Here is a 26,984-nt window from a genome sequence, read left to right on the forward strand (position 1 = left end):
GGCCTCCTTTGATGTTTCTAATCAGACAGTCCGATTTCCCCTGGTCTTCCTATTCCCATTGTATTAATGATAACAAAAAATGGGGTCCGTTTGGAATTATTGTAGCACGGTTGGTACCCCCCTTCAAAGATAGTCAGATTGTAACCTGCTGACTTCCATTTACGTGCCCAGTTTTCCGTATCCTGAAACGCATTGCCTGTTTTGTTTTGATTAATTATCCACTCAGCCATTTCCGAGATATTCAAGGGAACTGGCCTCAAGGGAATCCCTCCCTTTGAGTGAATAGGAATATGTGCACACACCCAACAACTGGAAATGTTACCTTGTTTGGCATAAATGTATGACATATATAAAAAGGTATTTACATGCAATTCCCTTGCTACTCTACTATTTCCCTTTGGTGCAGAGGGTCGGCTAGTAAGAAGTAGGCCTATGCCTAGAATACCTACAATCAGCAATACAGTAAATTTATACATTTTGGCAAAAAGTAATTGTCCTTATTAGATTTCAGCTTCAGTTACGGGTGCTCGTTTAACATGTGAAGCGTGGATCCAGGCTTTCTTTCCTTGGGCTTTAACAGCTGCCTGGGTGGTCAATAACACTTGGTAAGGTCCCTCCCACTTAGCACCCAAAGGTTCTTTATGCAACTTTTTCACATACACCAGACTCCCGGGATGATGTCGTGTCCTCCTTCGGGTAGACTACCCCAAGCTGCCGATACCTGTTGGGAAACAGAACTAATAGCATTGGTTAGGTCCTGACAGTATGATAACGAAGTGTCACTCATTAAGTGAACATCAGCTTTCTGTAAATCGATAGTTCCTGGCAGCTACATAGGTCTTCCTGTTATAATTTCAAATGGGCTTAGACCTGTAGTTCTGTTTGGGGTTGCCCTAATGCTACATAGCACTATTGGTAGTGCTTGGGGCCATGGTGGTCCTTCTTGGTGATATTTGGCAAGCCGTTGTTTCAGAGTTCGATTCATTCGCTCCACTTGTTCTGATGATTGTGGATGATAAGGACAGTGTAAATCCCACGTAATGTTCAGTAACCTACAGATTTCTTGGCAGACAGCACCTGTGAAGTGTGTTCCCTGATCTGAGTCAATGCTACTCGGGACTCCCCATCGGGGAATGTAATCCTTACACAACACCTTTGCAGTGTGATAGGCTGTGGCTCTTTTAGTTGGGACAGCTTCTACCCATCTAGAGAATCTGTCAACCATGACAAGAATGTTAGTGTGTCCTTGGCATGAAGGAAGAGATATATAAACAACCTGCAGATGGTCCGATAGGGGCAGCGGACCTCAGTTGGGGCATTACCGCGATGGGTCCAGAATTATTTTTCTGACAGACCACACAGCGGTCTGCTACCAGCTGGGCATGTTTTTTAAATCCCCGACCTCACCAGCTTTTCTGGAACCGTGCTGTCATCTGTTGTGAGGCTAAGTGTTCCCACGAATGGATCTGTTGGGCTAAAAAAGGCATAAGCGCTTGTGGCGCGACTGGCTTGTCCGTAACTCTTTGTCTCCAGACACCATCTTCACATAGCTTAATTCCTGCCTCAATCCATGTTCATTTTTCCTCTTGGGAGCACTCGCCTTGCATTGTTTGAAGGTCTCATGTCAGAGTCCTGAGTGCTTTCAGTCTGCACATCTGTGTTGGTTCTTCTGGGGGAACGCCCTGTGAGGCGGCATCTTTAGCTGCCTGGTCGGCTAGGGTATTTCCCTGTGCTTCCATGGTATTTTCCTTGGTATGGGCCTTGCACTTCACCTGAGATAATTGTATGGCCTCCAGTAAGTCTCGTACTACTTTTCCATTTCGGATAGGTGTACCAGTATAGCAGTGAGGAATCCTCTTTTCCGCCATAACAGACAAAAGTCGTGAGCGACTCCAAAAGCATAACGTGAATTAGCTGTCTGTCCGTCTGCTATTCGACATGCTTCTGACAGGGCCCGTAACTCGGCCTGTTGTGCTGACGTTCCTCAGGGTAAACATCCTTTTGCCACTACCTCATATAAGGTTGTAACTGCTCATCCTGCTTTTCTGGTACCATTGTCAACAAAGGAGGAACCATCTGTAAACAGGATGAGGTCTGGGTTGTGCAGAGGCTCCTCTGCTGCTAAGGCTGCTTCTTCTGTTTCTTTTAAAATCTCCATGCAGTCATGCTCTTCACATTCTCCCCCCTCTTGCTCCCTCGATTCTGACATCGGAAACATAGTTGCGGGGTTAACCAGGCTGGCCCAGACGATATGGAGATTAGGAGCTTCCAAAACTGCTGTCCAGCGGGTCCATCTAGCTGTCGTCACTTGAGACATTCTATTCATAGACAGCAAAGAGTGTACGTTGTGGGGACGCTTGACAATCAACTTTTGGTCGAGGACTAGACCCGCAGTGATCATTACCGCTCGACATGTAGCTTCCATGGCCCTTAGGCAACTTCCCTATCCGAGGGCTACCGCATCCAGTTTTGCCGAATAATAGCCAATAGGTCTTTGCCGATCCCCATGTTCTTGTGTCAGTATTGCTGTCATATATCCTTCTTTCTCATGGACAAGTAGGATAAATGGCTTACCACTGTCGGGGATTCCCAGAGCCGGTGCCGAACACAAAGCCTTTTTCAAACTCGGGAAGGCCTCTTGCTGTTCCTTAGTGAAGGTGATGGCTTCTTTAGAGGCATGTTTCCCCTTTAAGATATCATTCAATGGCTGAGCAAGCTGTGTGAAGGAATCAATCCAATTTCTGTTAAAGTTACACAATCCCAAAAAAGACTTTAGTTCCTGAATAGTGGTGGGTTTTTTAGCAGCCCGAATGGCTGCAGTTCTATCCTGGGTAAGTTCTCTCTTTCCTTGTGAAATCTTTTGTCCCAGGTATATAACCTCTTCTTGGGATATTTGTGCTTTGTCGATGCTAGCTTTTTGTCCTTTCAACCAAAGGTGGTCCAGCAAAGCTCGTAAATCTTGTTCATGCTGTTCTTCCGTGTTTGAAGCTAGCAGGATATCGTCTACATATTGGATGACTGTGGATGACAGGGGAGATAATTCTCGCAAATGGCTTTGTAAAGCCATGTGGAATACTGTAGGGCTGTGGAAACCCTGTGGTAACCGGGTCCAAGTATACTGTTGTCCTTGGACCGTGAAAGCAAACCACTGTCGAATCTCCAGTGCCAGAGGCACCGACCAAATCCGTTGCCCATATCTATAACCGAGAAATATTTATGTTCCGGTTTGAGGGCATTAAAAATGGTGGAGGGATCTGCGACCAAAGGAGCTTTTTGATCAATACACTGGTTAGCTTTCCAAAAATCGACAGTCAAACGCCAAGTCTCATTAGGTTTCTGTATCGGCCACACGGGGCTATTGGAGGAGCTATGCATTTTAATAAGCACTCCTTGTTTCTCCAATTGCTGAATAACCGGTAAGATTCCCGCGATGGCAGTTGGACTGATGGGATACTGTTTAGTGCATGGAGGCTTGGTCCCGGTAAATGACGGAGGCTTGGTCCCGGTAAATGACGCAGGCTCCATCTGGAGTAGGTTCTTATCTTTAGCCCATATCAGGTGTTCCTTCAATTCTTCAATTCTTCTTTCTTCAAAGTTCTAATTGACCATGTCACCCGACCATCCTCAAAATGCAATGATGAATCTACTTGGATTCGAACGTCCATTCCCAAAAGGGGTTGATCTACTGGGCCTATCCAGACCGGCGTAGTTAGTTCATGTGGACCCAGCCCTATAAGTACCGGTGTTGTCCTTTTAATTTCCATTTTATGGCCCCCAACTCCATAGGCTGTACGTGCTCTACCATCCAACGGCAAAAAGTCTCCATATTGTAGGGGTAAGCATATTAATTCCGCCCCGGTGTCTAAAAGACAGTCCACATCCTTATCGCCCACCCTCACAGATATATGTAGCCCATCTACCCTCCGTTGTATTAGTGCGAGGAGGGGGGCCAGAGTGGGCTCTAATCGTTTTTTGCTATCCCAAGTAACTCCTTCTGTTGTTGTATTGTCAGTCGCTTAAATGCTTCTATAAAGGTCGTTATCTTGTGACAAGCCTGGCTTGTTGGCTGAATTGTATCCCTGGCTGCATCCTCTTCCCCGGGCACGACCTTTCTGTTTTGCCCTGCACGTCTTAGCCCAGTGACCTTCTTTCCCACAATAATGACATTTTCCGGGTAATTTTCCGAATGACTGTTTATCGAAATCCTGGGATTTCCATCCCATAGCCTGTACAGCTCGGACTTTAGCTCCCATATCCCGATCTAATTGGTTACATCGATCCACCAATGCTGCAAAGGTTGTTCCTCCACCTTCCCAGTCCGGTAACACTACCTTAAGCATATTGGACAGTTCTGGCTTTAGACCTGCCACGAAAGCTGCTTTCAGGGGTCCAAACACTTGTTCATCCATTTCCTCATCCGTATTGTTCATACCCGAATGTTCTAGCCACGTGCATCTAAACCGCTCGTCATACTCCAGGACCTCCTCTGTTCCTTTCTGTTGGCAGGCTGCAATTTTTCCCCAGTCTGTCTTAGCTGGACTGAAGGCTTGCAGCCAGTGTTTAATCGCCTCCCACCCTGCGTCTAATTCTTGTTCATCCTGCCCCAAAGCTGCTTCTACCTTGTCGTGCAATTTTCTTCCTCGTGTTTTTGGCACCATTATGGTCAAAATTTGCACTCTGTCCCAGGGATGAAGTTGATATATATTTCTTAAGCGATCCAATTGGCCCCACGTTTTCACTCCCCCTTTCTTTGGATTGGGCAATTCCTTGGACCATTTATCAATTTTCTCTGGGTCTGCCGGATCATGAAATAAGTATTCTGCATACACCCTTTTCCTCGTTTTTTTGGTTCCGCCCTCATCCGCGGTCTCTTCTGATTTGACTACAACTCGACTTTTTTTAAACTGGGCAAAGCGCACCCCTAATTCTTCATCTTCCGACACTGTATCGTCAGAGGATTCAGAATCCCTATCTATTCCTCGGTCGTGTCTTCGGGTTTGCGCTTTTAATTTATCCAAACATGGGTACCCTGGGAATTGACCGATACATTTTCCTTTTCCTATTACTGTCTCCTTGACCTAATGATTTTTTTCCATTCTTTAATTTCACCTTTAAGATCTTTAACTTCCGCTTCCGACTTTTCAAGTTCAAGTTTTTTCTGTCACAGCTGTGCACAAACAGCTTGCAATTGGTCCTTTGTACTGGTCAGGTCCCTATCATGTTGGGAACGCGTTATAATTTCATTCCGCTGTCGGATCTGTCCCATAACGGTTAGGGACCATCAGATTCGCTCTTTATTTTTCATATGGGTCGTTTTTCCCCAGACCCTTTTAATCTCGACCAAGGACCATTGTCCTTTCGAGATTCCATACTTTTGTTCGATCTTAATATAGGTTTTAGATAAGTCGAATTGTTGCTCTATGTATTCTTTCAACTGTTCGAGGATTTCAGCTATCGAAACCTCAGGTGGTGTCTGCCCACCTTTAACAGTTGTAGGCAATTCTTTGCTCTTATCTCCTGCTGCCATAGTACTGATTTCTTTACTGGGGTCTCGAGCCGTAGGCTTTCCACCCGATCAGTGGGTCGGTGATTAATTAACTAACACACCGCCAAAGTTAGACGTCTATGGGACCTCGAGCCGACTACCAACCGGAGGGTTCGCAAACCGGAGGCTTTCGGAATCACGTAGAAGGAGAGGCGAATTTAGACTTTTGACTGAGGACTTTTATAAAGAGGAGTCCTTACCTCAGTATGTAGGTCCGATGTCCAAAATTCAGTTTCTTCCCTCAGCGATCGTGTTCGTGCCGCCAAAATTGTTAGGTCTCTTAATTTTCAATGAAATGCGAACTCCGGTTGTAGTTTTAGCATAACTTTTATTCTGGCAGCAGCAACAAGCGTCTGGCTGATTGCCAGTTCCTTTGTCTTACTGAGACCACATGGCCAAAATGGCTGTTCTTATACCTGGCTCAGTTTACAGAAAAGAACGCGCCGCCTTTGACCTTATTGGCTCAATTGATATTCTATTAACCTTTAATTGGCTCGCTACCAAAGGTCCTAAAATGTCAAGTTGATTGATGACTTAATGCAACATGCTCCCACTCACGTAACAGCTCTGACTTGGGGTCTGTGAATTCTCACAGCCTGTCTGAATGCAGCCTGTTTGAATTCTCTATCATAGTTGAAATTTTGTATTGTACTGTAAAATAATTCACCAGGATCAGTGAAACTCATCCATTGAATTAACTAAAGTTATGGGGCAAGTAATTGCTTGACTCTTAACCACGTCACTGGGCACTAACAGGTACTGCTCTTCCTCCACAAAAGGGATGGAATTTTGTCTGGTGCATTGCTAAATATGTTTTTTTTTTTAAATAGGACAACAGGCTCGCTTCAAACCTTAAATTTTAACCAGCATTTCAAGGTCAGTTAGCTTTGTGGTTCTGTGAAAGCAAACATAGTCAGAGGTTCGTTGTTTGTAACCAGAGCACAATGCAGGGTCAGCAATTTAATTTGTGAATGCTGACACTACATCACACCTGCAATACAATCAGCCCTAAGTCAATAAGAATGGTAAATACAGAATGGTCCATACTATTACAACCTAGTTATTGTGTTAAACAATACAGATTTAATGTGCACTTTGGCTCACAGATGGCTTAGCAAGTTTATTTCGTGGCTTAGGAATGTTTGAAATTCAGTCTCAGTTTGTGCTCAGTTAACTGATTTCAACTGTTGGATAGGTCCTTTACCCATTAAACAGATTCATAAAGCTAGAAACAGTAATATGTTTGATAATGGACTTCATTTATTATTGGCAGAACATTAACTTAAACAACCTAACCAACTATACAGGGTATCACATATAAGCCCTACATCCAAAACTCATGTGCATGGATATTAATGAGGACCCGTGAAGATGACTTTTCCAAGCCCGTTCACACCACAGGGTCACAAAGGTAGCAAAGATCTTTCTTTCTAACTAAGTAAAAACATGGCATCTCTTTTATAACTTTCTTCTGATGCTCTTCCTGTTGGATGCAACCCAAATCCTTATCTGATGGTTTATGATCATTCAGTTGTTTGAACCAATTGCCAAACAGAGATGAGAGGCCCCATGCCTTTTCACACTGAACTGTTACTTCCTACCTTTGCTTTTCCCCCAAGCCACAGCTCAGTTTAAAAACAACTTTTGATGAATGTTCTCAAAGCAGCATACAGATTGGACCTCCCATATCCGGGACTCCCTTATCCGGCATCGCCCCTTGTCCGGCATGATTCTGACAGCCGGGGGTACATGTGCGGAACGTGGCCGACCTCCACCCCGACACTCGGCCCGCCGGGGGCCGTGCCGACACTTTCTACGCGGCCCGCCAGGGGCTCGCCGACACTTCGGGCCCGCCCGGTGCGCCGACCCCCTCCTCCCCTCCCCGACCTCAGGCTGCTGACCTCCCCATATCCGGTAAAATCCCTTATTCTGCACAGGCCAGGTCCCGAGGGTGTCGGATAAGGAAGGTGCAATCTGTTCGCCTTTTATATTGCAGCAACCTCTTGCCCTTGCACTACCGTCTGCTGTGATGAAAAGCCTGTGTTTTATGTATGTTTCAATCTTAATTGTTTAAGCTCAATATTTCTCTATCTAGTTTATTTATTTATATGTGCTTATCTTTACAGTACAATATGCTTGGTCCTGAAATTAATCCTTCTCTAACATTATCCGCATCATTGGAAGGGATAAGGCAGGCTTTATAAGAACACAATTTAAACCAATTCTTTCTACATTACTGTTTTGTCTTTGTTAAAACAAAATTAATGTAAAAACATATCGATACACCTTATATCAACAAGGTCTTTGATTGGAGCGCTGCAATCAACATCTGCAATTTTGGACTAAGGAGGGAAAAATAGGCCACAGTTCCCATTCCTTATCGATCTCCACCACTATCTGTTGGAAGAGCACCTGTGCAGACTAGGTGAAACTAGATTGGTTTCAGCTTTGATTTGAATCACTAATCGATACTCATTGTTTCGGCTCACACTTGGGCTAAGCACCTGGATGGTTGTGATGGCCATGAAACTATCCCAGCAAAAAAAATCAACACTTTTTCAGGAGAGGGGGAGGATAAAAACTGGGATAAGGCACAAAAGCAAAAATGAGGAGTACATTTAAAAGTTTAAATTTTCTGCTGTCTGCAATTATTTAGATATATAATTATCCTGCACGCATCGTCAACATTGCAGAAATTCAGCCAATTCACTTATCACTTTTATCATTTCAGACTGTGTGTTGTTCACGGAATTCGCTAAAGGAACAGCTGGCTCTGTTTTTAAATTAATGACGGATGTTGAAAAGTTGAATTTTCCACATTTGTTTTCGAACAGATTGGCTGCTATGCAGCTATGAAGAAAAAGATTTATGCAATGGGTGGTGGCTCATATGGAAAATTGTTTGAATCTGTTGAGTCCTATGATCCCAAGACCCAGCAGTGGACTGCAATCTGCCCATTGAAAGAAAAGAGGTTAGTGTGTAATCAGCTTTTTCTGTAAGTTAGTTATTGTGTTAACATGGCAGCTGTGCGTGGATTTATGTTTTGATAAGCAATTATCTGCTCAAATGATTTGATGCATTTTATTTTCATGGGAGAAACCAACAGTACTTTTTTCACAGGTCATCTTGGCCAACTTCATGTAAGGAAACACATTTTGCTTAGTCTTGACGACAAGCAAATGACAACAGTACAGCAGGGGTCACTGGTGAATTGACTTTCAAGACAGATTACTAAATAGAATAAAGCACAATGATGAGCTGCTATTTTGTCAATCCTTTGCTAACTACTTCTGATGGAATTTTAAAATGATAAGATTTGCTAACACAAAAGCGATGATTGCTTTGCAGAAAGTTGAACAGCAGTATGTTATAACATCTGCTGCTGTGTCCCTTGTGTACAGTTTGGCACTGCTCCTAGTCATGTTTGTTTTGGAGGAGGCTGCACCTGGGATTGCCAGGAACTGAGTCTTCCCAAAAACTTCACACTGACACAACAATCACTCTGCAAAGAGGGAGTTTCACCATTAACACCCTGTTTTTAAATATCGAAATTACTATGAATTATGATGTACCATCCCGCCTGTTTTCCCTAATTGTTTTTACGGTGGCAAATATTTGTTTAAGCTGTTAGTAAAACCTCATTGGAGGAAACTGAGTTACTGAGGTTAACGACATAAAAGAACCAAATTAACATTATTGGAAAAATTGTGATTAACATATGATGGAAACTCTACTTTGTTAGTCTTAATGGGCTAGAATTTGCACTGTATCTCTGCCCAGTTTCTCGGCGGTATTGGTTGGTTTGGGCGAAAACCGAGTCGGCACAAATTTCCGGCGGTTTCGAAAAACGGCTGGGGAGTGGACCACTGACGTGCACCGCCCAAAAACCGCTATCGCCCGAGTTTTGACTCAGCGGTGACCTGTAGGTAAGTAGAAAAAAAACACCCACAAAAAGCAGCGGGAGCTGGGCGGTGGTAGGTAAGTAGCCCTGAAAAAAAAAGTAAGTTCATGGGTTTTTTTTTTACAGTGATTAAGTTAAAGAGGCCCCTGAGAATGTGTTCTGATTTTTTTTATTTTATGCTTTTTGGAAAAAATATTTTTTGTGTTTGTCCCCCCTCCTAGGCCCAGCCCGCAGCTTCGGTCTAAATTTTAGTAAGAACCGTCCATTCGGCCCAAGATTGCGTTTTCTGCCGAGAATCAGGGTGTGAGGTCCTTTTTTTTTTGCCGGGCAGAATTTCAAAAATGTTTTTTGTGGAATTTTTCACCTGCGATAATTTTAAAATCTTAGCGGTATTTTGGGTGGCAATCCGGCGCTGGAGGATTTTTTGGAAATTCTAGCCCAATGTGTCTCAGTAATTTCTCTTCAAAACAGTTCCCATAATGATGCAATCAGCACTGTTTGGGCCCAAGATTCCACACGATAAAAAACGGGCGCTCCTCCGAGCTGGGCGCCCGTTTTCACGCCTAAAACGGCGCCTAAAAAAAAACTCGCGATCCTGGAGCGTTCTGCAGCTCCTTGTCTGTTTGGCGCGGCGCCCAGGGGGGCGTAGCCTACACTTGCGCCGATTTTGTCAGTGGAAGGGGGCGGGTACTATTTAAATTAGTTTTTTTTCTTGCCGGCAACGCTGCGCGTGCGCGTTGGAGCGTTCGCGCATGCTCGATGTGAAAAAAACATTGGCACTCGGCCATTTTTGTAGTTCTTTGTAGCTGTTTAATTTTTGAACATTTTTTAATAAAAGCACATTAGCACTTGCAGCCTTCTCACTGTCTCCTTCCCCCCCCTCCCCCGCGGGAACGAAACGGCTGTTTAATTCCCCCCCTCCCCTCCGCAGGAAGGAAACGGCTGTTCAATTCCCCCCCCTACCCTCCGCGGGAAGGAAACGGCTGTTTCCTTCTCCCCTCTCCCCGCGGGAACGAACGCCTGCAGCATTCTCCGTGCCTGAAGCACTTTCACACAGGTAGGAAGATGGTTTATTTAATCTTTTCTTTGCTTATAAATGTTTATTCAGGTTGGATTTATTTGTATAATATTTGTAGAAGTATAAATAAGGATTTATTGTAGAATTTAATGAGTTCCCTTCCCTCCCCCCCCTCCTCCCCCACCTCGTTCTGGACGCCTAATTTGTAACCTGCGCCTGATTTTTTAATGTGTAGAACAGGTTTTTTCAGTTCTACAAAAATCTTCACTTGCTCCATTCTAACTTAGTTTGGAGTACGTTTTCACTGTGGAAACTTTGAAATCAGGCGTCAGTGGCCGGACACGCCCCCTTTTGAAGAAAAAAATTCTGTTCCAAAGTAGAACTGTTCTACCTGACTGGAACTGCAGAAAAAAAAATGTGGAGAATTGCGATTTCTAAGATAGTCCGTTCTCCATCAGTTGCTCCTAAAAATCAGGCGCAAATCATGTGGAAACTTGGGCCCATAAAATTAGAACTCTCAACAGGCTTTTTAAAAAGAAAATACTTGTATTTAAATACTAATACTGCATAGTTGGACACAATGTAATACGGTCTGTTTTTTTTATAATTAAAAAAGTGAAAAACTATTTTTAAAATCAGTATTCCACCTGCCCTAGCGAAGAATATTTTTATGTATTTTCCTGTCATTAAAAAATTGAGCCTGTTAAAGGAGTTGGGATTGATTAGGTCCTCTTTTTTTTTTGTCATGGCCTCTAATACCTTTAGCCCCAATCTTGCTGAAGTTGTTTTATTGGAATAACATGATTGTGAATTCCACATGAATCAGTAAGTGATTTGCAGCAAATTTTTTTTTTAAAGTTTATTATGAAAGGCAGTTGTTAAAGTTCCTCGTGGGTGTTTTCCTCTCGAGTGCATAGTGATGGCAGCTTTAACACTACATACTTTTAGTGAAGTATCAAATTACATTGGTCAAGGAAAGGTCATTCAACCCATAGTTCTAAAACAGTTTGAACAAATTTTGATTTTGTCACTGAATTTAAGTACTTTAATTTTGTTTTGGAATTGTAAACAATTTAGTCCTGTTAGTCACTTAATTCAAAGTTGCTTAATTTGAAGTTTTGAATAATTCAAATTACTCTTTGACAAGCCGATGTGCTATTTTAATGCAATTGCTTCATTTACATAAAAGCATAAGAAATAGGAGCAAGAGTAGGCGATTCAGCTGCTTGAGCCTGCTCCACCGTTCAATAAGATCATGGCTGATCTTCTACCTCAACTCCACTTTCCTGCCCAACCCCATATCCCTTGATTCCCTTATTATCCAAAAATCTAGCGATCTCTGTCTTGAATACACAGAGCCTCCACAGCCCTTTGGGGTAGAGAATTCCAAAGATTCACCAAATCTGAGTGAAGAAATTTCTCCTCATCTCAGTCTTAAATGGCCAACCCCATATTCTGAGACTGTGACCCCTGGTTGTGGACTCCCCAACCAGGGAAAACATCCTCCATTTGCTACCTTCCAATCCACGGGAACCGTTCTAAATCTATGGAATTTAGGAAGATGACGACTAATGCATCCACTGTCTCTATAGCCACCTTTTTCAAAACCAGGTCCTGGGGATTTATTGGCGTTCAGTCCCATTAATTACTCCAGTACTTTCTTTTTACTAATACTAATTTTCTTCAGTTCCTCATTCTCGCTAGTCCCTTAGTTCTCACTATTACCGGGAGGTTTTTTGTGGTGTCTTTTGTGAAGACCGACACACAGTATTTATTTAATTTCTCTGCCATTTCCTTATTTCCCATTATAATTGCTCCTGTCTTGGCCTGTAAGGGACCCACATTTCCTTTTGTGAATCTTTTCCTTTTTACATACTTATAGAAGCTTTTACAGTATGCTTTTATGTCTCTCGCTAATTTACACTCTCATTCTATTTTCCCTTTATCAATTTCTTGGTCCTCCTCCGCTGAATTCTAAAATCCCCTCAATCCTCAAGCTTACTGCTCTTTTTGGCAACATTATAAGCCTTTTCCTTTGATCGAAAACTATCTTTAACTTTTCTTGTTAGCCACGGTTGGACCACTTTTCCTGTGGGGTGTTTGTGCCTTTAAGGAATGTATATTTGTTGTAAATTGTGTATTCTTTAAATGCTAGCCGTTGCTCATCTACCATCATACCTTTTAATGTAGTTTCCCAATCTACCTTCGCCAACTCGCGCCTCATACCTACATAGTTTGCTTTGTTTAGATTTAAGACCCTAGTTTTGAATTTAACTAAATCACTTTCAAATTTAATATATTCTTTATAGTCACTCTTCTCCTAGTGTCCCTTTACTACAAGGTTATTAATTAACCCTTTCTACATTGCAAATACTAGATCTAAAGTAACCTGTTCCCTAGTTGGTTCATCAACATATTGATCTAGCTAATTATCTTGTATACATTCCATGAATTTGTCCTCCACACTTGCTGAAAATTTGGTTTGCCCAGTCTATTACATTTATTATTAAATTATAAGTAGATTAAAATCTCCCATGATTACTGTAATACCCTTGTCACATGCACCACTAATTTCCTGATTTACACTCTGCCCTACATTGCGACCACTGTTTGGGGGCCTATACACAACTCCCAACAATGCTTTCTGCCCCTTGCTGTTTCTTAGCTCCACCCAAACTGATTCTACTTCTTGATTATCGGAGCTAAGATCCTTTCTCTCCACTGTCTTTATCCCATCCTTTATCAGGACTACCCCTCCTATTCCATTTTTCCAATCTCTTATAAAAGTTAAGTATCCTGGAATATTTAGTTCCCAACCTTGGTCATTGAGCAGCGTCGGAGGTGCGTGGAGAGGCTTGAGTTCCGGGGTCGGCGAGAGGCCTATAAAGGCCCAACGCGGCGGCAGTCGGGAGCAGCGTCGAGGAGGTGCGTGAAGAGGCGTGAGTTCCGGGATCGGCGAGAAGCCTATAAAGGCCCAACGCGGTGGCAGTCTGGAGCAGCGTCGGAGGTGCGTGGAGAGGCGTGAGTTCCGGGGTAGGCGAGAGACCTATAAAGGCCCAACGCGGCGGCAGTCGGGAACAGCGTCGAGGAGGTGCGTGGGGAGGCGTGAGTTCCGGGGTCGGCGAGAGGCCTATAAAGGCCCAACACGGCGGCAGTCGGGAGCAGCGTCGAGGAGGTGCGTGGAGAGGCGGAGCTTGTGCAGCTACAGGGAGAAGGCAAAAAAGAAGTAGAAAGAAACGGAAAGGTGACGTCACAGCCAAGGGGGTAAGTGATTGGCTGTTGATTGGTGAGTAGTTTTTCTTTTTTCTCTTCTATAACAGTGAGTAAACTTTAGCATTGTTGTTGCTTATCAAAGGGTTAAGTCATGCCAGGACAGCTCGGTCACGTGTTATGCTCCTCCTGTACCATGTGGGAACTCTGACGACACCAGTGTTCCTGACGACTACGTGTGCGGGAAGTGTATCCGCCTCCAGCTCCTGACGGACCGCGTTGCGGAGTTGGAGCTGAGGGTGGATTCACTCTGGAGCATCCACGATGCTGAGAATGACGTGAGTAGCACGTGTAGCGAGTTGGTCGTACCGCAGGGAAAGGGTCCACAGCCAGATAGGGAATGGAAGACCAGCAGGAAGAGCAGTGCAAGGAAGGTAGTGCAGGGGTCCCCTGTGGTCATCCCCCCTGCAAAACAGATACACTGCTTTGGGTACTATTGGGGGGGATGACTCATCAGGGGAGGGCAGCAGCAGACAAGTTCATGGCACCGTGGCTGGCTCTGTTGCACAGGAGGGCAGGAAAAAGAGTGGGAGAGCGATAGTGATAGGGAATTCAATTGTAAGGGGAATAGATAGGCGTTTCTGTGGCCGCAACCGAGACTCCAGGATGGTATGTTGCCTCCCTGGTGCAAGGGTCAAGGATGTCTCGGAGCGGGTGAAGACATTCTCAAAAGGGAGGGAGAACAGCCAGTTGTCGTGGTGCACATTGGTACCAACGACATAGGTAAAAAAAAAAGGGATGAGGTCCTACGAAACGAATTTAAGGAGCTAGGAGTTAAATTAAAAAGTAGGACCTCAAAAGTAGTAATCTCGGGATTGCTACCAGTGCCACGTGCTAGGTCACAGAAACATAGAAAATAGGTGCAGGAGCAGGCCATTCAGCCCTTCTAGCCTGCACCGCCATTCAATGAGTTCATGGCTGAACATGAAACTTCAGTACCCCCTTCCTGCTTTCACGCCATACCCCTTGATCCCCCGAGTAGTAAGGACTTCATCTAACTCCCTTTTGAATATATTTAGTGAATTGGCCTCAACTACTTTCTGTGGTAGACAATTCCACAGGTTCACCACTCTCTGGGTGAAGAAGTTTCTCCTCATCTCGGTCCGAAATGGCTTACCCCTTATCCTTAGACTGTAACCCCTGGTTCTGGACTTCCCCAACATTGGGAACATTCTTCCTGCATCCAACCTGTCCAAACCCGTCAGAATTTTAAACGTTTCTATGAGGTCCCCTCTCATTCTTCTGAACTCCAGTGAATACAAGCCCAGTTGATCCAGTCTTTCTTGATAGGTCAGTCCCACCATCCCGGGAATCAGTCTGGTGAATCTTCGCTGCACTCCCTCAATAGCGAGAATGTCCTTCCTCAAGTTAGGAGACCAAAACTGTACACAATACTCCAGGTGTGGCCTCACCAAGGCCCTGTACAACTGTAGTAACACCTCCCTGCCCCTGTACTCAAATCCCCTCGCTATGAAGGCCAACATGCCATTTGCTTTCTTAACCGCCTGCTGTACCTGCATGCCAACCTTCAATGACTGATGTACCATGACACCCAGGTCTCGTTGCACCTTCCCTTTTCCTAATCTGTCACCATTCAGATAATAGTCTGTCTTTCTGTTTTTACCACCAAAGTGGATAACCTCACATTTATCCACATTATACTTCATCTGCCACGCATTTGCCCACTCACCTAACCTATCCAAGTCACTCTGCAGCCTCATAGCATCCTCCTCGCAGCTCACACTGCCACCCAACTTAGTGTCATCCGCAAATTTGGAGATACTACATTTAATCCCCTCGTCTAAATCATTAATGTACAATGTAAACAGCTGGGGCCCCAGCACAGAACCCTGCGGTACCCCACTAGTCACTGCCTGCCATTCCGAAAAGTACCCATTTACTCCTACTCTTTGCTTCCTGTCTGACAACCAGTTCTCAATCCACGTCAGCACACTACCCCCAATCCCATGTGCTTTAACTTTGCACATTAATCTCCTGTGTGGGACCTTGTCGAAAGCCTTCTGAAAGTCCAAATATACCACATCAACTGGTACTCCTTTGTCCACTTTATTGGAAACATCCTCAAAAAATTCCAGAAGATTTGTCAAGCATGATCTCCCTTTCACAAATCCATGCTGACTTGGACCTATCATGTCACCTCTTTCCAAATGCGCTGCTATGACATCCTTAATAATTGATTCCATCATTTTACCCACTACTGAGGTCAGGCTGACCGGTCTATAATTCCCTGCTTTCTCTCTCCCTCCTTTTTTAAAAAGTGGGGTTACATTGGCTACCCTCCACTCGATAGGAACTGATCCAGAGTCAATGAAATGTTGGAAAATGACTGTCAATGCATCCGCTATTTCCAAGGCCACCTCCTTAAGTACTCTGGGATGCAGTCCATCAGGCCCTGGGGATTTATCGGCCTTCAATCCCATCAATTTCCCCAACACAATTTCCCGACTAATAAGGATTTCCCTCAGTTCCTCCTCCTTACTAGACCCTCTGACCACTTTTATATCCGGAAGGTTGTTTGTGTCCTCCTTAGTGAATACTGAACCAAAGTACTTGTTCAATTGGTCTGCCATTTCTTTGTTCCCCGTTATGACTTCCCCTGATTCTGACTGCAGGGGACCTACGTTTGTCTTTACTAACCTTTTTCTCTTTACATACCTATAGAAACTTTTGCAATCCGCCTTAATGTTCCCTGCAAGCTTCTTCTCGTACTCCATTTTCCCTGCCCTAATCAAACCCTTTGTCCTCCTCTGCTGAGTTCTAAATTTCTCCCAATCCCCAGGTTCGCTGCTATTTCTGGCCAATTTGTATGCCATTTCCTTGGCTTTAATACTATCCCTGATTTCCCTAGATAGCCACGGTTGAGCCACCTTCCCTTTTTTATTTTTACGCCAGACAGGAATGTAGAATTGTTGTAATTCATCCATGCGGTTTCTAAATGTCTGCCATTGCCCATCCACAATCAACCCCTTCAGTATCATTAGCCAATCTATCTTAGCCAATTCATGCCTCATACCTTCAAAGTTACCCTTCTTTAAGTGCTGGACCATGGTCTCTGAATTAACTGTTTCATTCTCCATCCTAATGCAGAATTCCACCATATTATGGTCACTCTTCCCCAAGGGGCCTCGCACAATGAGATTGCTAATTAATCCTCTCTCATTACACAACACCCAGTCTAAGATGGCCTCCCCCCTAGTTGGTTCCTCGACATAATGGTCTAGAAAACCATCCCTTATGCACTCCAGGAAATCCTCCTCCACCGTATTGCTTCCAGTTTGGCTGGCCCAATCTATGTGCATATTAAAGTCACCCATTATAACTGCTGCACCTTTATTGCATGCACTCCTAATTTCCTGTTTGATGCCCTCCCCAACATCACTACTACTGTTTGGAGGTCTGTACACAACTCCCACTAACGATTTTTGCCCTTTAGTGTTCTGCAGCTCTACCCATATAGATTCCACATCATCCAAGCTAATGTCTTTCCTAACTATTGCATTAATCTCCTCTTTAACCAGCAATGCTACCCTACCTCCTTTTCCTTTTATTCTATCCTTCCTGAATGTTGAATACCCCTGGATGTTGAGTTCCCAGCCCTGATCATCCTGGAGCCACGTCTCCGTAATCCCAATCACATCATATTTGTTAACATCTATTTGCACAGTTAATTAATCCACCTTATTGCGGATACTCCTTGCATTAAGACACAAAGCCTTCAGGCTTGCTTTTTTAACACCCTTTGTCCTTCTAGAATTTTGCTGTACAGTGGCCCTTTTTGTTCTTTGCCTTGGGTTTCTCTGCCCTCCACTTTTCCTCATCTCCTTTCTGTCTTTTGCTTTTGCCTCATTTTTGTCTCCCTCTGTCTCCCTGCATAGGTTCCCATCCCCCCTGCAATATTAGTTTAACTCCTCCCCAACAGCACTAGCAAACACTCCCCCTAGGACATTGGTTCCGGTCCTGCCCAGGTGCAGACCGTCCGGTTTGTACTGGTCCCACCTCCCCCAGAACCGGTTCCAATGCGCCAAGAATTTGAATCCCTCCCTGCTGCACCACTGCTCAAGCCATGTATTCATCTGCGCTATCCTGTGATTCCTACTCTGACTAGCACGTGGCACTGGTAGCAATCCCGAGATTACTACTTTTGAGGTCCTACTTTTTAATTTAGCTCTTAGCTCCTTAAATTCTTTTCGTAGGACCTCATCCCTTTTTTTACCTATGACGTTGGTACCAATGTGCACCACGACAACTGGCTGTTCTCCCTCCCATTTCAGAATGTCCTGCACCCGCTCCGAGACATTCTTGACCCTTGCACCAGGGAGGCAACATACCATCCTGGAGTCTCAGTTGCGTCCGCAGAAACGCCTATCTATTCCCCTCACCATCGAATCCCCCATCACTATCGCGCTCCCAATCTTTTTCCTGCCCTCCTTTGCAGCAGAGCCACCTACGGTGCCATGAACTTGGCTGCTGCTACCCTCCCCTGATGAGTCATCCTCCCCAACAGTACTCAAAGCAGTGTATCTGTTTTGCAGGGGGATGACCACAGGGGACCCGTGCACTATCTTTCTTGCACTGCTCTTCCTGCTGGTCTTCCATTCCCTATCTGGCTGTGGACCCTTCTCCTGCGGTAAGACCAACTCACTACACGTGATGCTCACGTCATTCTCAGCATCGTGGATGCTCCAGAGTGAATCCACCCCCAGCTCCAATTCCGCAACGCGGACCGTCAAGAGCTCGAGGCGGATACACTTCCCACACACGTAGCGCCCAGGGACACCGGAAGTGTCCCCGAGTTCCCACATGGTACAGGAGGAGCATATCACGTGACCGAGCTCTCCTGCCATGTCTTAACCTTAGATACCCTTAAATTGGTAATAACAATGTTACAGTTCACTTACTGATATAAAAAAGAAAAGAAAAGCTACTCACCAATCACCAGCCAATCACTTACCCCATTGGCTGAGACGTCACTTTTTGATTACTTTCTACTTCTATTTTGCTTTCTCTCCCGCTGTAGCTGCGCCGGTACGCCTTTATAGGCCGCTCCGACACTGCTCCCACCTCTCACCGACTGCCGCTGGCTCTCGATCTCCCGCTGGGCCTTTTATAGGCCGCTCCCGCCTCTCACCAACTGCCGCTGGCTCTCGATCTCCCGCTGGGCTTTTTATAGGTCGCTCCCCTCTCACCAACTGCCGCTGGCTCTCGATCTCCCGCTGGGCTTTTGAAAGGTCGCTCCCCTCTCACCAACTGCTGCTGGCTCTCGATCTCCCGCTGGGCTTTTGATAGATCGCTCCCCTCTCACCAACTGCCGCAGGTCAGAGTAGGAATTGCAGGATAGCGCAGATGAATACGTGGCTTGAGCAGTGGTGCAGCAGGGAGGGATTCAAATTCCTGGGGCATTGGAACCGATTCTGGGCGAGGTGGGACCAGTACAAACCGGACGGTCTGCACCTGGGCAGGACCGGAACCAATGTCCTAGGGGGAGTGTTTGCTAGTGCTGTTGGGGAGGAGTTAAACTAATATGGCAGGGGGATGGGAACCAATACAGGGAGACAGAGGGAAACAAAAAGGAGACAAAAGCAAAAGACAGAAAGGAGATGAGGAAAAGTGGAGGGCAGAGAAACCCAAGACAAAAAACAAGAAGGGCCACTGTACAGCAAAATTGTAAAAGGACAAAGGGTGTTAAAAAAACAAGCCTGAAGGCTTTGTGTCTTAATGCAAGGAGTATCTGTAATAAGGTGGATGAATTAACTGTGCAAATAGATGTTAACAAATATGATGTGATTGGGATTACAGAGACGTGGCTCCAGGATGATCAGGGCTGGGAACTCAACATCCAGGGGTATTCAACATTCAGGAAGGATAGAATAAAAGGAAAAGGAGGTGGGGTAGCATTGCTGGTTAAGGAGGAGATTAATGCAATAGTTAGGAAGGACATTAGCTTGGATGACGTGCAATCTATATGGGTAGAGTTGCAGAACACCAAAGGGCAAAAAACATTAGTGGGAGTTGTGTACAGACCTCCAAACAGTAGTAGTGATGTTGTGGAGGGCATCAAACAAGAAATTAGGGGTGCATGCAATAAAGGTGCAGCAGTTATAATGGGTGACTTTAATATGCACATAGATTGGGCTAACTAAACTGGAAGCAATACGGTGGAGGAGGATTTCCTGGAGTGCATAAGGGATGGTTTTCTAGACCAATATGTCGAGGAACCAACCAGGGGGGAGGCCATCTTAGACTGGGTGTTGTGTAATGAGAGAGGATTAATTAGCAATCTCGTTGTGCGAGGCCCCTTGGGGAAGAGTGACTATAATATGGTGGAATTCTGCATTAGGATGGAGAATGAAACAGTTAATTCAAAGACCATGGTCCAGAACTTAAAGAAGGGTAACTTTGAAGGCATGAGGTGTGAATTGGCTAGGATAGATTGGCGAATGATACTTAAGGGGTTGACTGTGGATGGGCAATGGCAGACATTTAGAGACCGCATGGATGAATTACAACAATTGTACATTCCTGTCTGGCGTAAAAATAAAAAAGGGAAGGTGGCTCAACCGTGGCTATCAAGGGAAATCAGGGATAGTATTAAAGCCAAGGAAGTGGCATACAAATTGGCCAGAAATAGTAGCGAACCCGGGGACTGGGAGAAATTTCGAACTCAGCAGAGGAGAACAAAGGGTTTGATTAGGGCAGGGAAAATGGAGTACGAGAAGAAGCTTGCAGGGAACATTAAGATGGATTGCAAAAGTTTCGATAGATATGTAAAGAGAAAAAGGTTAGTGAAGACAAACGTAGGTCCCCTGCAGTCAGAATCAGGGGAAGTCATAACGGGGAACAAAGAAATAGCAGACCAATTGAACAAGTACTTTGGTTCGGTATTCACGAAGGAGGACATAAACAACCTTCCGGATATAAAAGGCGTCAGAGGGTCTAGTAAGGAGGAGGAACTGAGGGAAATCCTTATTAGTCGGGAAATTGTGTTGGCGAAATTGATGGGATTGAAGGCCGATAAATCCCCAGGGCCTGATGGACTGCATCCCAGAGTACTTAAGGAGGTGGCCTTGGAAATAGCGAATACATTGACAGTCATTTTCCAACATTCCATAGACTCTGGATCAGTTCTTGTGGAGTGGAGGGTAGCCAATGTAACCCCACTTTTTAAAAAAGGAGGGAGAGAGAAAACAGGTTTTATTGACCGGTCAGCCTGACATCGGTAGTGGGTAAAATGATGGAATCAATTATTAAGGATGTCATAGCAGCGCATTTGGAAAGAGGTGACATGATAGGTCCAAGTCAGCATGGATTTGTGAAAGGGAAATCATGCTTGACAAATCTTCTGGAATTTTTTGAGGATGTTTCCAGTAGAGTGGACAAGGGAGAACCAGTTGATGTGGTGTATTTGGACTTTCAGAAGGCTTTCAACAAGGTCCCACACAAGAGATTAATGTGCAAAGTTAAAGCACATGGGATTGGGGGTAGTGTGCTGACATGGATTGAGAACTGATTGTCAGACAGGAAGCAAAGAGTAGGAGTAAATGGGGACTTTTCAGAATGGCAGGCAGTGACTAGTGGGGTACCGCAAGGTTCTGTGCTGGGGCCCCAGCTGTTTACACTGTACATTAATGATTTAGACGAGGGGATTAAATGTAGTATTTCCAAATTTGCGGATGACACTAAATTGGGTGGCAGTGTGAGCTGCGAGGAGGATGCTATGAAGCTGCAGAGCGATTTGGATAGGTTAGGTGAGTGGGCAAATGCATGGCAGATGAAGTATAATGTGGATAAATGTGAAGTTATCCACTTTGGTGGTAAAAACAGAGAGACAGACTATTATCTGAATGGTGACAGATTAGGAAAAGGGGAGGTGCAACGAGACCTGGGTGTCATGGTACATCAGTTATTAAAGGTTGGCATGCAGGTACAGCAGGCGGTTAAGAAAGCAAATGGCATGTTGGCCTTCATAGCGAGGTGATTTGAGTATAGGGGCAGGGAGGTGTTGCAACAGTTGTACAGGGCCTTGGTGAGGCCACACCTGGAGTATTGTGTACAGTTTTGGTCTCCTTACCTGAGGAAGGACATTCTTGCTATTGAGGGAGTGCAGCGAAGGTTCACCAGACTGATTCCTGGGATGGCGGGACTGACATATCAAGAAAGACTGGATCAACTGGGCTTGTATTCACTGGAGTTCAGAAGAATGAGAGGGGACCTCATAGAAACGTTTAAAATTCTGATGGGTTTGGACAGGTTAGATGCAGGAAGAATGTTCTCAATGTTGGGGAAGTCCAGAACCAGGGGTCACAGTCTAAGGATAAGGGGTAAGCCATTTAGGACCGAGATGAGGAGAAACTTCTTCACCCAGAGAGTGGTGAACCTGTGGAATTCTCTACTACAGAAAGTTGTTGAGGCCAATTCACTAAATATATTCAAAAAGGAGTTAGATGAAGTCCTTACTACTTGGGGGATCAAGGGGTATGGCGAGAAAGCAGGAATGGGATACTGAAGTTGCATGTTTAGCCATGAACTCATTGAATGGCGGTGCAGGCTAAAAGGGCCGAATGGCCTACTCCTGCACCTATTTTCTATGTTTCTATTTTGCAACCACGTCTCCGTAATGGATATTCGATCAAACCTATTAATCTCTATCTGCGCTGTTAATTAATCTATTTTGTCACGAATGCATTCAGATACAGTGCCTTTAGCTTTGACTGTTTTCTATTTTTCTCTGATGTCACCTTAGTCGCTGATGCCCTATTACAGTTGTTACTCTCTCTGTCCCTTCCTGACCCATTCTGCTTCCTTTTACCCAAAACTCTGCTGTGCTCTAGAGCCTTGACATTTCTCTTGCTGCATTTAAATTTACTCTTTCCTGAATCCTTATTCATTTAAAGTCCTGTCTACTGTACCTAGTTATTCGATTCGTCTGGGACTGCTTCCAGCCCGGTTTAAGTGGAGCCCATCCCAATGGAACAGCTCCTTCTTTTCCCCAGTTCTGGTGCCAGTGCCCCAGAAAGCAAAACCCCTACCTCCTGCACAATTTGAGCCACGCATTTATCCTTCTAATCTGCTTCTCCCTAATTGCTGCGTGGCTCAGATAACAATCCAGAGATTATTACCTTTTTGAGGTTCTGCTTTTTAATTTGGACCCCAACTCCTCAAACTCTCTCAGCAGAACTTCATTCCTAGCTCTGCCTATGTCGTTGTTTCCTACGTGGACCACGACAACTGGATCCGCCCCTTCCTGCTCCAAGTTCTTCTCCAGCCGTGAGGAAATGTTTTTAACCCTGGCACCAGGAAGGTAATGCAACCTTCGGAACTCCTGCCGGCGGTTGCAGAGAACAGTATCTATCCCTCTGACCGTACTGTCCCCTACTACAAATACATTCCCTTTCACTCCCCCCAACTTGAAAGGCTTCCTGCACCATGGTACCATGGTCAGCTTGCTCATCCATCCTGCAGGCTTTTCCCTCCTCCATACAGGCAGCAAGAACCTCATACATGTGGATAAGGGCAAAGGCTGAGGCTCCTCCAGCACTGAACCTGGGGTCCCCTTACCTGCCTGAGTTGCAGTCACACCCTCCTGTCCCTGACCAATAACCAGGTCACATACCACGACCTAACCCAAGAGTTGTGGCTGCCTCCTGGATCAAAGTGTCCAGGTAACTCCTCCTTCCCCACCCCCTCCCCGATGCCCCGCAATGTCTGCGCCTCAGACTCCAGCACAAAAACTCTGAGCTGAAGTTCGTCAAGATGCAGGTACTTACTCCAAACGTGGTTGTTTATGCTCTCCACAAACTCCCACATGCTGCAGTTGCGGCAAACTGCCTGCACTGCCATCTCTATATGACCTTATTCTATTTAATTAAATTTGTATTTAAGTAACGTAGGTTACAGTTTTGTTTTTTGACTAGGTACTTGATCTAGATTAAGTTATGGGTTATTAATTTAAAAATCTACCTGTAACACAAAGCACTGCAAGTAGTTTAGGCAAAAAGCAGATGCTAAGAGGCTGCAGGGTGACTTGGACAGATTAGGTGAGTGGGCAAATGCATGGCAGATGCAGTATAATGTGGATAAATATGAGGTTATCCACTTTGGTGGCAAAAACATGAAGGCAGAATATTATCTGAATGGCGGCAGATTAGGAAAAGGGGAGGTGCAACGAGACCTGGGTGTCATGGTACATCAGTCATTGAAAGTTTGGCATGCAGGTACAGCAGGCGGTGAGAAGACAAATGGCATGTTGGCCTTCATAGCTAGGGGATTTGAGTACAGGAACAGGGAGGTCTTACTGCAGTTGTACAGGGCATTAGTGAGGCCTCACCTGGAATATTGTGTTCAGTTTTGGTCTCCTAATCTGAGGAAGGACATTCTTGCTATTGAGGGAGTGCAGCAAAGGTTCACCAGACTGATTCCAGGGATGGCGGGACTGACATATGAGGAGAGACTGGATCAACTGGGCCTGTATTCACTGGAGATAAGAAGAATGAGAGGAGATCTCATAGAAACATATAAAATTTTGACGGGACTGGACAGGTTAGATGCAGAAAGAATGTTCACATTGCTGGGGCAGTCCAGGACCAGGGGTCACAGTCTAAGGATAAGGGGTAAGCCATTTAGGACCGAGATGAGGAGAAACTTCTTCACTCAGAGTTGTTAACCTGTGGCATTCTCTACCGCAAAGAGTTGTTGAAGCCAGTTCGTTAGCTATATTCAAGAGGAAGTTAGATATGGCCCTGACGGCTAAAGGGATCAAGGGGTATGGAGAGAAAGCAGGAAAAGGGGTATTGAGGTGAATGATCAACCATGATCTTATTGAATGGTGGTGCAGGCTCAAAGGGCCAAATGGCTTACTCCTGCACCTATTTTCTATGTTTCTAACTCCTTCCCCCCTAAATTCTAACTCTTTCCAAGTTCCCAAATAAAACATTCTATTTAAGCGGACTCTAATCCCGCTCTATGCAAACCGCGCACTGGATAATTCAAATTATTTTCGGCAAAAAAAATTTCAATGATCAGAAATAGTTACTTACAATGGTATTCAGATAATGTCATTAAGTGTAGGGACTAAAGCAAATTACAAAAGAATATAAATAGGGTAAGTGATTTGTCATGACACAACATCCAATGACAAGTCCTATGAATTTCTACACTTAATGTACATAGCACAATTTACTGCCAACATATCGCGGTTTTATGTAAAACGTTCCGGAGGGAGTCAAAATATTGGCTTCTGAGTGATTATGACAACTTGCATTACCATAGTGCTGATGTCTTGCAGGAAGATGTTGTTAAAAAAATGTGGGCAGCAAACGGGAAGGAAAGAAATCGGGTTTGGGTACTAGATGAAAAGTATAGTTGAAGTGAAGGGTGGGACATGGAATTAGGCAGTGAGTTCTGGAGGACAGGAGTGCAGTGTCTGAACATATTAGGGGGATGTTTTAATCCCCCAAGATGGACGGGGGTGGTGGGGAGATAGGTTAAAATAATTACAATCTGAACCCGACCCCAATCCACCTTGAACATGCCCAGCTTTTAATGGAGGTGGGTTGAGAGTGGGCGATGAATCTCCTCTCAAGAGCAGATTAAATCATTTAAATGTGTTAATGAGGCTGTATGCCTCAAATTTTAACAGACTTTTAGATTTAACAGCTGCGAATCAAGTTTCCCAAGGCTCAGGAAACTCGGCAGCTGGAGGGAGGTGCGAACAGCTCGATTCAGCAAGCAAGTACTTTTCCAGTACTGCCTATGGGCTAGGTGGACTCGAGCAAACCTGCTTCTCTACCCACGATCGGCCTGCCACCCCACCCTTCTCTTCCCCCCCCACCCCGACCCATAATCCGAAGCCCCCACGAGTCCCCCCCCACCCGTGATCTGTTTTTTTTAAAACATGTTTTCCTCCCCCCACCCCGCCCACAATCTCCCCTCTCGACTTCCTGTAAATATCGGGGCCATAGTAACCTCGTGCTAGAGGAATAAGGGGTACATGCAGGAACGCAAAGCTGGGGGTGAATCATTAAGGTTACAAGGCATGAACCAACATGAAAGTGAGGATAAAAATGTTGAAGTTGGCTCACTGACAAAAGAACCAGTGGAACATGGAGAGGCTGGGAATGATGAGACTACAAGAATTTGTGCAGGTGAGGATAATAAAACACAGGTTATAACAAATAATTTGCTTGAATTATGAATTAATATTTTAGTTTAAGGGAATAACCAATGAGAGCATAATTGGCTTAACAGCACAATGCAGCGATCAAGTTATTTCATAAAGTAAGCCTCTCCCAAAAGCCTGGGCTTTACCTTCATATTTTTATCCAGAGCTGTGACTCTCAGGTGTCTAATTTCCCAGAATGTCTGCCTGTCAGACAGTTGTACTGATGGGATTATTTTCATAGTTTCTAGCACCTTCTATTCAAAATTATTCAAAAAATTACTGAACAAGAGGGCAAATTTCATAAGCTTTTAGATCATTCTTTCTTAAACAGAAAAGCTGATATATGTCTGAGAGAAAAATGTCAGTGTTCTGATTACACACTTGTGTGTTATGTGCTCTGTAAACTTGACTGTATTAAGCTGCGGGTGAAAGAGAATCTTCATGTTAATGATTAATTTTCCAGAGTAAAACACCAATTGAATTTTGAATCCAACTGTATTATCTCAACTTTGTTTTGTTGACAATTAGAAATGGTCAGATCCAATTATTGTTTGCACAAGAGGGAGAAAGAGAGGAGACTGTGGTCAGTGGCAAGGCGAGAGAGATGGTTCGGTGAGAGAGGGGGTGAGCGCGATAGTGTGTGTCTGTCTTCATTTAATGTTACCTTAATTTTCCAAAAAAAAACATTTGTTTTTAAGCCACCTGATTATGTCACCTGTTGTTGAAAGTTTGAAAAGATCAATTCTCATTGCTTATATCTATTGAGACAGAGATTCTAGTTTCAAAAACCTGTGAGCCAGATGAAGGGCGGTGTCTCGCTTGTCTTCATCTGCCGTTGAGGAGATGGTAGATGGCATGGTGTGGGGTAGCGGAGAAAGGAATCACAAATGGTTGAAGGCTGCCTTTGAAGTGAGCAAGGGAAAGTGGATGCAGAGTTAAGAGTCAGGTGAATTCTCAAGGTGCAAGGGGGAATGGGAGAGTTTAGGGATTGAGTGGGTAGTTCAAATAAAAAGAGGGAGGAGAGTGGTCGGAAGGGGATGCAGTGGGAGTGAGTGGATAATGGAAGCCTGAA

The 26,984-nt window shown here is 44.7% G+C and overlaps 1 protein-coding gene across 3 annotated transcripts in view; it reads left to right on the top strand.

The window, feature by feature from the left end:
• Positions 1-26,984, top strand: part of gan (gigaxonin) — a 135,016-nt gene that overhangs the window by 46,818 nt on the left and 61,214 nt on the right. For all 3 annotated transcript variants that reach the window (XM_070897006.1, XM_070897007.1, XM_070897008.1), the window contains exon 8: positions 8,380-8,516. In XM_070897006.1, the coding sequence (XP_070753107.1) occupies positions 8,380-8,516 (137 nt within the window). The remainder of the gene's footprint in view (positions 1-8,379; positions 8,517-26,984) is intronic.

Source organism: Pristiophorus japonicus, chromosome 13, assembly GCF_044704955.1.
Source record: "Pristiophorus japonicus isolate sPriJap1 chromosome 13, sPriJap1.hap1, whole genome shotgun sequence".
NCBI lineage: Eukaryota > Metazoa > Chordata > Chondrichthyes > Pristiophoridae > Pristiophorus > Pristiophorus japonicus.